At 31.9% G+C, this 13133-nt stretch overlaps 1 protein-coding gene across 3 annotated transcripts in view; it reads left to right on the top strand.

The window, feature by feature from the left end:
• LOC122027823 overlaps nucleotides 1-12926 on the top strand; it is an 84160-nt gene extending 71234 nt beyond the window's left edge. For 2 of the 3 annotated variants that reach the window (XM_042586832.1, XM_042586831.1), the window contains exon 11: nucleotides 218-592. In XM_042586832.1, coding sequence (XP_042442766.1) covers nucleotides 218-277 — 60 coding nt within the window. In that variant the 3' untranslated portion in view covers nucleotides 278-592. Of the gene's footprint in view, nucleotides 1-217; nucleotides 593-1705; nucleotides 1763-12900 lie in introns of those variants that run through there. The other variant, XR_006124533.1, reaches the window with a different exon arrangement.
• Nucleotides 12927-13133: the final 207 nt, after the last annotated feature.

The raw sequence follows: 13133 nt of genomic DNA, 5'->3' as shown, positions 1-13133 counted from the left end.
TAATTAAACCTTGTTTTACTGTTTTACTTATTGTAATTTTCTATACAATTGTACCAATCCCTTTTTCATGAACGTACAATGGAAAATCTACTTATTTGTAATGTTACACGTATGGCGATAGTTGTATGATTTGTGTCATGATTATTTTTCGGCAATGCATCTGCATCTTAAGTCTCTACATTATCTTCCTCTTTTTTTTTTTGTTCTCGGGTTGCAGTTCATTGGATTTCTGGAACCGTATACTGACGACGGCTTCTCAAATCGGTGGCAACATTAAGCCTTATTTCACTATTTGGTGCTTACGCTTCAGCTTTCCAGCATCTGCGAATCATTTCTGTTTGAAATGGAAAGAGGGTTTCATTGTTAACTAGCTTGCACCTACCCGGCATGGAGCTCAGTATTTACTAAATTAGAATGGTGCATGCATTGAAGAGGTAACAGCATTGAAGGAAGGGGTAACAGTTATCGAACTAGACCTTGTTCATCTCTTTTCTCATATTTATGTACCTAGATGAATCGATAAAATGTTTTTTAAGGTTATTATCCTGAATAAAATATCTATTTATATAGGATATTGATGGAAGAAAAACTATGAGAAATGTATTTAAAATAATATAGATATGTTCTTAGGAGATGGTGATAAAAATATATATTAATCAAGAAACCAGGAGATAAAAGAAAGCAGGTTAACAATGATAAAATTAAATAATAATTATTTAAATATAGATTATATAATAGGGATTGACTCGGCCATATTTAATAGGATAAAAGTTTGATTATTATTGTTGTATAGATATAAAATGTAGAATTCTATTAAATATTTAATTAGACCCTTTTTATTTATTTATTTTATTTTGAAGGCAAATTGTATTATAAATTATAGAAAGGTGTACATCTTACCCACCTAAAAAATAGAAAATAGATGTATGTATCTTTCAAAATATCCTCTATGTTAGGGAAATCACTCTTAGACATCGTACTTGTTAAAGTAAGTAAATCATACCAGAGAGGTTTAAATACCGAGCTTTGGTCAATATGCAATCGTCTCGGAATCATTGATGGAAAACCTCCAATATCTACTTGAACGTGTCTAACTCTTGCCTGATGTGTAGTTAGTATCTGACTTTGGCCCAAAGAATCTTACTTATGATACATTCGAAGTGGATATGGTCTCGAGATTCATCTTTCTGTTTACAAATAGTTGGCCATTTGTAAGGAGTCATTATGTGAATTGGTATGTAGCCACCCATTCACAAGAAGCCATAATCTGAATTGATAGCTTCGGCAACAATTGACTACGTCTATATCTTGCTTCTTGGCTAAAAAATGTAGTCCGCCGCCCAACCACGCTATTGTTCAGATTCAAACCCTTTTTACCCTTCTTAAATGGGAATGACGTCTTAAAGTTTATTTATTTTTAAAAAATGATCCAACTCATTTTGTACCAGGCTTGAGTTAATTTACAGATTAATTTATAGTTACATTTTTTATTAAAATTAATTATTTTAGACAACGAATTTTATAGGCTCAAATGTGAATTTTTTTAGACAACTATTGTACCTAAAAGTTTACAAATATCAAAATTAATTAAACGTGTAAGTTGATTAGTAAATTAGTTTATCGTATACAAGTTCATTTTGACTTGGACCATTATCGTCATTTAACCACAGTTAAATTTTTTTTTGTTGTTTTTTTTTATAATCAGGTATCTAGTTTTGAAAGAGTTTCGCCGCTTTACCATCGCACCGTGCCTTCGGGTTAGGTAAATTTGTTGGGTTTCTTTGTATTTTAAAATGTTTATTTTGATGAAAAATATTTTGTAAGAAATTTTTATTTAGCACTAGGTATCCATCTTATGTCGATTATCTTAGGGTGACCGACTAGATCTCATATAAGTTTCCTATTGTCTATTAAGATAAATTTAAAAGTGCTCACAGTAGGTGGTCTATCAGTTTAACATTCTTAGGTCAATTATTTATTAAGAGAAATTTATATATTAATTAACTGAAGATGAGATTCAATTCTTAGATGCCTAAGAAATTAAGAAGGTATTTTGTTACTGGACCATTGTCTCGGGTAGAAATTTTCATTTTTTGAATAATGATGAAAGTGTGCAGATGACCCATTTGAGTCCACTCTTGTATTGACTTTTCCCAAACTTTCGACATACAATTAGAAGGAGTAGGGCAGTTCCCCTCTATGTAAGCTCACACAAGTGTTCCCTTGGATTTATACGGCCTCCTGCCTTTTACCAAGTTAAGGACTTGTTCTTTTGCTTCTCACTGGTTTGATAATACCAACAACTTCTTCTAATTGGAAGATAAAGTAGGGATTGACTTAACAGGAAGGTAAAATTACTCTAAATTGCTCTTCCAAGAATACGTTAGCCTAGTAGTTTAAGTTAGCACCATAAATAAAATCTCGCTCTGATACCAAGGGATAACGGGATCAAAGGGGCGAGAAATTAAAATTGCTAGAGATCATTTAGCAGATTGAAAAAAATAAGTAACTTACTTCACAGACTTTCGCTACTTCAAACTATTATAATTTCTGCAAAGGGGTGAGTCACTTCTAAGTGGATATTAGATAGTGGATATTAGACTTAATCAATGTTTTCAAAGTTAATTAATAACAACTCCTACCTTTTATAGAAATCTAAGTGGATATTAGATAGTGGTTATCCAGATATATGATTGGAGATCACATCAAATTCACCAAATTAGTTACCTTTGAAAACAACGACGAATTTAAAGTAATTGGAATAGGTAATATTGAACTTGAATTTGATTTTATTATTCGTAAAGTATTATTTGTTTAAAATTTTAAGTTTAATTTATGTACTATCAGTCAATTGTGTGATTCTTACTATAAGATTAAGTTTCTATCATCTGAATACTTAACTAAACACACAGACAACCCTAACATAAGACTAAAGGATTTAAGCAAAATAGTATCTATGCAATTAACCTAGCTAGCTCCTTATTCAAGTGTCACTTGACACAAAAAGAGAAAACCTGGCTATGACATAAAAGACTATCCCACACTCACTTTAGAAACATAACTAAATTAAATGGTCTAATTTGAAGATTACCAAAATTACTTAACTTAGAATCAATAATTTATAGTGTTTGCCAATAAGGAAAATAAACTAAGTCAACTTACAAACCAACTAATCAAGCTTAAATCAATTCAATATTTGAATTATTACACTTAGACTTATTTATCTCACATGGAATTAAATCAATAAATGAAAGCTTATACTATTTAGCAATAATTGATAATTATTCAAACTTTACCTGGATAAAATTTTTAAAAAATAAAGACGAAATATTTGAAATTTTTAGTAATTTTTTTAAACAAGTAGAAAATGAAAAAGACTTAAAAATGAAATGACTTATGAGTAATAATGGTGGTGAATTTAAGAATCATATGTTCAACAAATTTTTCATAGAGAATGGTTATCATCACGAATTATTATGTTCTAGAACACCTCAACAAAATGGAATAGTAGAAAGAAAAATGGAATCCTACACGAAGCCACTAGGACAATGTTTAATGAATATCAACTACCCAAATAATTTTGGATAGAAGCTATTAGTATAGTTTGCTACGTATAAAATAGAACAATAATAAATAAAAAACATAATAAAACCTTGTTTAAAATTTATTATAATAAAATACTTAATATTGAATATTTAAAAGTATTTGGATGTTCAATTTATATATTAAATATAAGAGAACACTTAGAAAAATTTAAGGGTTGTCTTAGAAAAATTTACCTCAAAAGTGAAAAATAAAATTTTTGTAGGATACTCCCTAAATAGTAGATGTTATAGAGTTTACAATAAAAGCACACTAAGAATTCAAAAACCAATAAATGCAAAATTTGATGAAAAGGCTAACTCTAGAGAACCTAACCTAAATCAAACTCAACATCAACCAATTTATTTTGTTAGGGATAACACTGATCAAGAGGGAGTTAGTGAAAATCTAAACTAAATAGAAGATCAAGAAGATGAGAAAAAACAACCACAAGAACAAACTGATTAAAAAACAACAAGAGTTAGTTCAAACCATCTAGTTGGTCAAATGCTAGGTGACTCATACCTAAGGGTTCAAAGTAGATCAGCCTTTAGAAACCTAAGTCAAATTGTATTAATTTCTAAAATTAAACCCAAAACAGTATAAGAATCTTTACTTGACCTAGATTGAATTATAATCATGCAAGAAGAATTGACTCAATTTGAAAAAATGATGTCTCAGACTTAGTACTTTGCCTAAAGATAAAAAATTCATAGAAACAACATGGGGTTTTATAAATAAACTAAATAAAAAGGAGAAACTGTTAGAAATAAATCTAGATTAATAGCTAAAGAGTTCAATCAAGTAGAGGGACTTGACTATGAGGAAACATATGCCCAGTAGCTAGACTTGAATTCATTATAATGTTATTGAGTTATGCAGTCCATAAAAGATTCAAACTTTACCAAATAGATGTTAAATCTTCCTTCTTGAACATACTAATCAAGGAAGAGGTCTATGTAGGTCAACCACCTAGATTTAAAAATTTAGATCATCCTGACCATTTGTTTAAACAAAAGAAAGCATTATATGGTCTAAAATAAGCACCTAGGATTTGGTATGAAAGATTATCTACTTATCTAATTTCTAAAAAATTCAACCAAGGTCGAGTTGACTCAACCCTTTTGTAAAAACCCTTAAGTAAAATATTTTTATAGCCTAAATATATGTAGATGATATAATTTTTGATTCAATAAACTCAGAATTTTTTGCAAGAATTTATAACTTTAATAGAGTAAGAATTTGAAATGAGTCTAGTAGGTAAATTAACATTTTTCTTATGTTTACAAATTAAACAAACAAATGAAGGAAATTATATTTATCAATAAAAATACACAAAAAAGTTGTTTAAAATTTCAGAATGGAAAATACTAAGGAAATAAAAAACACCAATGACAACCAATATAACTTTAGATAGTAATCCAAATGGAAAACTAGTAGATCTAAATTATTATAGAAATTTCATAGGTAGTTTGTTACCTAACTACAAGCCGACCTGATATTCTATTTATAGTTAGTATGTATGCTAGATACCAAACCCGTGCTAAGAAATCTCACTTAACTAATGTTAAATGGAGCTTTAGATATCTAAAATGTACATCTAATGTAGGAATGTAGTGCCCTAGAACAATAAATTTTAAACTTCTAGGATTTTTTAACTTAGATAATGTCAACTGTAAATTAGATAGAAAAAAATATAAGTGGTGGATGTCAACAACTTAGACCATCATTTGTCAGTTGGTTTAGTAGAAAATAATACTGTGTTACTTTATCTACTACTGAAGTAGAATATATATCAATGGGTGATTATATAGCATAATTATTATGTATGATGCATACTTTAAAAGATTTTAACTTAGAATATGATAATGGAAAAGATCTTTAATGATAACATTAGCTCAATTAGCTTAACCAAAAATTTAGTGCATCATTTAAGAACCAAACATATTGAAATTAAATACCTTTTTGTTAGGGACCATGTAGCCAAAAGAGACATTGAGCTTAATCATGTTGAGTACAAGTCAAATTTAGCTGACATGTTTACTAAACCACTTCCAAAATTTGAATTTAATAATTTATGAAGATAATTAGGAATGTGTACTACAGACTAGGACTTGTTCTAAAATCTTATGTTTTACAAAACTTATTTTTAATTAAGTTATGTTTTCAAACTTAAACTTTTAGCATGCACCTATAGTTTTATGTGGCCAAAATCTGACAAGCACATTAGGACTACCTTACTTGTGTATTCAAACACTTAGAATGGTGTGAGATGCATAGAGTCTTGTCTGGACTTCAGATGTTTATATCAGTGCATTAATATAAGTCTGAACGAAAAATATTACAATACATTGATCAAGTTAAAGTAATCCTTCTTAGTAAATGACTAGTTAGAGATATTACTTAACTTGACTAACCAAGTGAATACTACTATCTTCTGATAGTTAGGTAGTAACTAAAGGTTAGACATTTATCTAAGGACGAATTCCTAAATGATTAATTTCAAAGTAAAATTTTGTAAATGTCAAGTAAAGGGGAGGATTTTAAAAATTAATTCTTTAAAAAGACTAAAATTACCCCTTGAGGATTCTGTGAAAAATTACTTGACAGTATTTTTGATTAAATCTTACAATTTCAAAACATTATTTTGATTTTTTTTTAAAAAACTTTGGTTCCTAATTTACTTATTCTTTACTTTTAAAAGTCTTTGATAAATTTTAGATATTATTTCCTACTTAACAAATTTTTGAAATTTTTGTAAGGAAATTATTGTAACTTGATTATGGATTTGCTTAGTCTAGTTACATGTTTTGATGAATACCAAAGGGGAGGGTAAAGAGTTTAAGATAGAAAAAGATTTTAAATGATAACCCAACCAAAATAAAAATAATAATGTTAAGAAAATAAACATAATATCAATTATTTTCTCATTTCATGTTGTTATTTTTTGTATATTTTTTTTAACTTTAACCCAAGTTCTTATTACATCAAAAAGGAGAAGATTATTGGTGCAGTTAACACTAGTAATTAAACTCAGATTTTGATATATGATAAATAATTAAAGTTAAATATTATATTTTCTAATCTATTTACCAAGTATGCATAACTGATAGACCTAATGGGACATGACACCAGGCTGTCCAATTAGGTCTGGAGGACATGATAACTAGCATAAGAAGATCAGATAGGTTGATATCTGGTAGAAAGTCCAATTGGATATGCAGGATCTAACAACTGCTGGAATCTAAGTGGGGCATCTACCAGGAAGACCTGATGGGTCAAGAGATCAAGGTTAAGTAAGTTAGCAAAAGGTAAGTGGAGATAAGTGTTGCAGCGGTTAGCACTAACGGTCTAACTCAGGTTTTGATGAATGACAAATTAGGTTAAGTTAAGTTTGTCGTTGTCTAACACTCTGATCGAGTGTGCAGGCGAAGTCCAGACAGGTCGATGGGCTGACCGGATGTCTGGCACGAAGCCTAGCTAGGTCAACGGGCTGACCGGATAGCTGGCACAAAGTCCAAACGGGTCGATGGACTGACCGGACGTTTGGCACGAAGTTCAGCTAGGTTGACGGGCTGACCGGATAGCTGGCACGAAGTCCAGACGGGTCGAAGGGCTGACCGGACGTCTAGCAGGTAAGTAAAGGTAAGTCACTGGAGGGGAGTGACTGTGAGGACGCATTCCCGGGAAGGGAACTTAGGCGCCGATCCGACTTAGAACCATTTCGGAACTCTAATCAAGATCTTGACTAGATTCCAGTCTCGGAGAGACGGAATCTAATTAATACTCTTTTTGTCAAATTATAAACTGTGCTAACACTTTGTTTTACATGATATATATTGCCTCGGACTAACCTTTTCTTGCAGGAGAAGGAGTTTCTGGAGAAAGGTGGTTTGGGCGCCCGGAGGCTAGTTTTATCCCCATCGCGGCGTCGACACGTGGAGCTCGCTGGTTGGGTCGGCTACGTCACACCAGGGCGCCCCGAAGGGCTGTGGGCGCCCCGAGCATCCTATAAAAGAAGGGTCAAGGGTGGAGCTTCAATATACAACTCAGAACAAATGATCTTCTCACTTGTGCTCCTGCGACGCTGCGAAACTCCGACAACGCTCTCTTTTCTTTTGATTTCTTCCTTGTCGGTACTTTCTTATTTTTCATTAGCAACTGTACTTTCAATTGTAAAATAATTATTCGAATTGCTAGTGAATTGCTCAACGAAAGCACTCGACGAGTGTGCGCCTTGGAGTAGGAGTCGACACAGGCTCCGAACCAAGTAAAAAGAATTTGTGTTAGCCTTGTTTCTTTTCACTTATATTTTTCGCTGCGCTTAACTCTTTTCAACGAAAGTTTTTAAATCGATATTCACCCCCCTCCCCCGTCTATCAAAATTCACGATCCAACAAGTGGTATCAGAGCGGGTATCACTCTGAATTGGTGCAACCGCCAATCGAGTAAGGGGGGTTCTTTTTAAAAGAAAAATAGATATTGTTTGTCTTTAAAATAAACGCATTTCGTTTTTCCCTCCAAAACTATTTTTGAAAAATACATCGTCATCTCTTCACCATTGCTTAGTATTGACAAAATATTACATTTTCAAAATTTTGAAATAATTCTTTTTAAATATTTTATTAATATTTTATTATTTTTTTCGAAATTAGTGCAATACTATATTCTTTCTCCTGCACTGCTAATCCAAGACCAAGTCTTGAGATTTTGTCTCTGTTTCCTTGTGTGCAAGACCAATGTCTCTTCAAGAAGGACAAAACCCCCACGAACGACCACCATACGATCAAGATTTCAACTACTAGAAGCGATTAATGGAATGCTTCTTAGGAAGTCTAGATTTCGATAATGTGCTAATATTGAGAAAACCTTCACAGAACTCGAAACTGAATAAAAATGTAAGTAAAATTATTTATGGTGTTTTACCTAATAATATTTTATGCAGACTAGAAAAATACAAGAACGTATATGAGCTTTGGACCTAGTTGATCAAATTTCATGAAGAGCCAATGGAGCTCGAGGATCAAGTAAAAATCGAGTCCAAACTTGAGTCAGATCCAACATAAAAGCCTACTGAACTAGGGATTGCGTTCAAGGTTAGTAATATTTACCAAAATACCCCTGCTAAGTAGTTTAAAGAATATGCATGTTAATTTGGATATTTTTGAAAATATATGTGAAAATAGTTTAGCTGACAATACTTGCAAAAATACCCCTAGGATATTTTCTGATAAAACAAATCTAATTAATTTAGAAAATTCAAAAAATCTGAAAATAATTAATAACCTTAAAAATTCAAATTTAAACCTAAATAAATCTGAAAATTCAAATGATAATGATAATAAGGTCAATATTGATCTAGATAAAATTAATAAATTGTTTAACAATCTAGACAATATCAATCTAGAAAATCCTATCCAAATCCAAGATAATTTAATTAACAAAAAATTAAATTTTAAAGATAAGACTTATCTAATAAATTCAATTAATCATTTCAATATAAAAGGCAAAGAAAAAATAAGGATAAAATCAAACACTTTGATAAAATCAAAATAAAATCTAACAAACTTAAAATTAAATGTTAAAGACAAACCTTTAAAGAAATATAATTCAAACAATTTAATTAATTTAAATTTAAAAATTAATAAAAACTTAAACTTTAAAAATAAGCTATTAAAGAAAGATAATTCAATTAACCTAATAAAATTGAAATTGAAAGAAAATTAAAATATTAAATATACTCTTTTAAAGAAAGATAATTTAACCAATTTAATTAATTCAAAATTAAAAACTTAAATTTAAATTACAAATTAAACATTAAAACTTATCTAAAACCAACTATAATTATACAAAAATCTTAAAATAAAAAGTCAATAATTCAGGGGGAGGCTCTAGAATAGCTGGCACCTCCAAAACTAACCTACCCGAAAGGGTAACCCAAACAAATATACCCAACAGGGTAATTAGGACTAGTTAAAAAGGGACAAAGTTTAACTTGACCTATGGTACTAGTGAAGTTTTAGATGATAGTACTGTAACACCCACGGAATTATAAGTTATGGGTAGTATTTTTCATTAGAGCATAAAGATAAGAGGAAGCAAAAGAAATAATAGAAATAAAAAGAAAGAGAGGTGAAGGTTTGAACCTTGAACCTCCTACAAATCATAGAGTTAAATTGGTGTATGATAACCACTAGAATAAGGAATAATAGATGGATAGAAAGGAATGAAAAGTGTAGTTAAAGGTGAGAAGAAAGAACTAAGTAAAAGAGCAAGAGAAAACCAAGTTGCTTACCTTCTCTTCCTCTTGGTTAAGAGAGGGAGCAAGAAAAAGGCAAATTGCCTTCTCACCCTACTCCCTTCCAATTTTCGTGGGAATTAAAGAGGGAAGAAATAGAGGAGTAAGGGGAATGAATAAGGACATGATTCATTCCATGATGAATAAATAGAATTTAGAGGAGAAAAGGGAAAGAGAATTTCTAATTTTTCTTCTTCCTCCTTCTTCCTCCTTCTTCCTCCTCCCTTTTCCTTCTCCACCGAAACTTAGAGCTTTTCTCCCTCATTCTCAAAAGTCAAGTTAAGGTTTCCTCTCTAAGAAAACCTTATCTCCAAGAAGGAGTCTCAAGGTTTACCTCTTACAAGAAGAAGAAAAACAAAAAGGGAAAACTAAAAAGAGAAGTTCTTCTTCCTCCTCATAAGGGTATCATTTTCTTAAGGAACAACAAGCGAAAATTATGTAAGTTTCCCTCACATGTGATACAATAGGTCATGTGTTCTTTCATGAGGTTAGATTACTTAAAAACCTAGGTTTACTTCATGGAACTTTCGGCCAAGACAAAAAGAAAAAGAAAGACCTAGGAAATTTTAAGAGACCTAACTAGATGTGCTCAATATGTTTCTTGTAACATGTATCTTATGGTAGGAGGTTAATCTAATGTTTCTATACTGGAATGTTTGGTTAGAACTTAGATCCATGTTCTTAGACTCTCGGCCAAGTATGAATAAAAGGACTAGGTGAGCTTAGGACCCAAACTAAACACGCTCCCTTTGTTTTTATGATATGTACCCTATGATAAGAGAATTGTAACATTTCTCATACTTGTATGTTGCTTGGAATTAGGATGCCTCCCTTTCAACTTTCGGCCATGATAAGATTAAGGGCCTAGGAGAAACTTAAACCTAATCTAAGCATGCCATGATTCTTCTTAAGACAAGATAGGAAGTTAATATGATATGCTCATGCTTGTATGTTGATTTAACTTTATTTCATGCTCATGAACATTCGGCCATGGTAGGTTTTAGGGCCTAGGAGAACTTTAAACCTAAACTAAGCATGCCATGATTTTTCTTAAGACAAGATATGAAGTTAACATGACATGCTCATTCTTGTAGGTTGATTAGAACTTTATTCATGCTTATGAACTTTCGGCCACAACTAGTTTAAAGGCCTAGGAAACTAAGAACCCAACCTAACTATGCTCATGATGTTCTTGGTAATAAATACTATGAAATTTGTTTAGGGTTTCCATGCTTTTATGCCACATGAAACCTAGTTACATGATTTACAAGTTTCGGCCATAGTAAGTTATATGGTATGATATTGGTGTAGAGTTTACATGCTTGTATGTTGATTTTTAACCAAATATGATGCTTGAGGGTATTCGGCCATGACAAATTTATAAGCTTAGGAAACCTAGAACCTAAACTAAACTTGCTTATGATGTTCCTTATGATATATGGTATGATATTGGTGTAGAGTTCACATGCTTGTATGTTAATTTTTAACCAAATATGATGCTTGAGGGTATTCGGCCATGACAAATTTATAAGCTTAGGAAACCTAGAACCTAAACTAAACATGCTTATAATGTTCCTCATGATATATAATATGATATTGGTTTAGGGTTCACATGCTTGTAAGTTGATTTTTAACCCAATGTGATGCTTGATGATATTCGGCCATAACAAGTTTACAAGCTTAGGAAACCTAGAACCCAAACTAAACATGCTTATGATGTTCCTCATGATAAATGATATGATATTGGTTTAGTGTTCACATGCTTGTATGTTGCTTTTAATCCAATGTAATGCTTTATAGGATTCGGCCATGACAAGTTTCTAAGCTTAGGAAATCTAGAACCTAAACTAAACATGCTCATGATGTTCCTTATGATATATGATATGATATTGGTTTAGGGCTCACATGCTTGTATGTTGATTGTTAACCTAATTCACAATCATATGTTTCGGCCACTATATGAAAATTAGGATTAGAGACCTAATTATGATCTTCATGTGTCTCACATGCAATGCTTCATGATATGATAAAAACTTGCTATGCTTCTATGTTTACTTACGTATGCTCATGATCTACGCATGTTGATAACCCTTATGATATGCTGTGTGCCAAATTATGTATGCCATTATGATGAGCTGTATGCCCAAACTATGCATGTATTTATGATGTGCTGTGTGCTCAAATTATGCATGCTATTATGATGAGCTGTGTGCCCAAATTATACATGTATTTATGATGTGCTGTGTGCCCAAATTTATGCATGCTACTATGGTGAGCTGTGTGCCCAAATTATGCATGTTTATGATATGTCAAGAAAAAAAATGATATGCATGAAATGATAAGAACCATGATATGTATGACATGCTACTTTACTTTATATGGCTTGTACCAAGGGTGGGCTCCATAAGCGCCTCGGGGTCGATGGACTAAGAAACGGGCCTCATTAGGGATGGGCTCCTAAGTGCCCCTAGGTCGATGGACTAAGAAACGGGCCTAGTATGTATGCCTTGTAGGGTTCAAGACTTGCTACCTTGGACCTACATAGGATGCGCGCATTTATGTATGTGGTACAAGCCGGGGCCCCTCCTTATGTTGAGATTATGTTTAAGTATGTATATAATAAGTTTTCAAAAGACATGATGCATATATTTTCATGATACATGTTTTGAAAGTCATCTTGCATATACTTTATGATTTTGCCACGATACGCCATGATACTTATGATCATGTTATGCATTATGATTATGTTATGATATGCCATGATACCTTACGATTATGTTACGATATGCCATGATGTACTTTATGACATGATTTAATTTGATGCTCTTTATGAATATGACATGATATGACATGATGTTCTGTATTTTATGAAAGTTACGATATGATGCTTCTATACATGATATGATGAGTTTGTCTCCATGCTTTATGCCTTGATGATTATGTTATGCTATACGGTTTTTGTGAGTAGGAAAGGATCTTACTAAGCCATGTGCTTATAGCTTACTTTCCTTGTACCACAGATAAGAGAAAAGGCTGGACAAACTAAGGGAGCTGCAGGATGGGCAAGAAGGATGTGTGTGGTAGTGGCTCGGCTAAAAGAAAAAGACCTGTTTTTGTTTAATAAGAATTATGTCTAGCTTATGTTATTGTTTTCATGACTCCATGGCATTTAATTATGCTTATTGGTATTACGACTTAAAATCATGTTAAGCATGCTATGTGACCTTATATGCTAGGTAGTTAGTAATGGTGA

The sequence above is a fragment of the Zingiber officinale genome, chromosome 10A, assembly GCF_018446385.1.
Source record: "Zingiber officinale cultivar Zhangliang chromosome 10A, Zo_v1.1, whole genome shotgun sequence".
Classification (NCBI taxonomy): Eukaryota; Viridiplantae; Streptophyta; class Magnoliopsida; order Zingiberales; family Zingiberaceae; genus Zingiber; species Zingiber officinale.
Note: the sequence above shows the minus strand (reverse complement) of the source record. Positions and strands in the feature narration are given on the sequence as shown.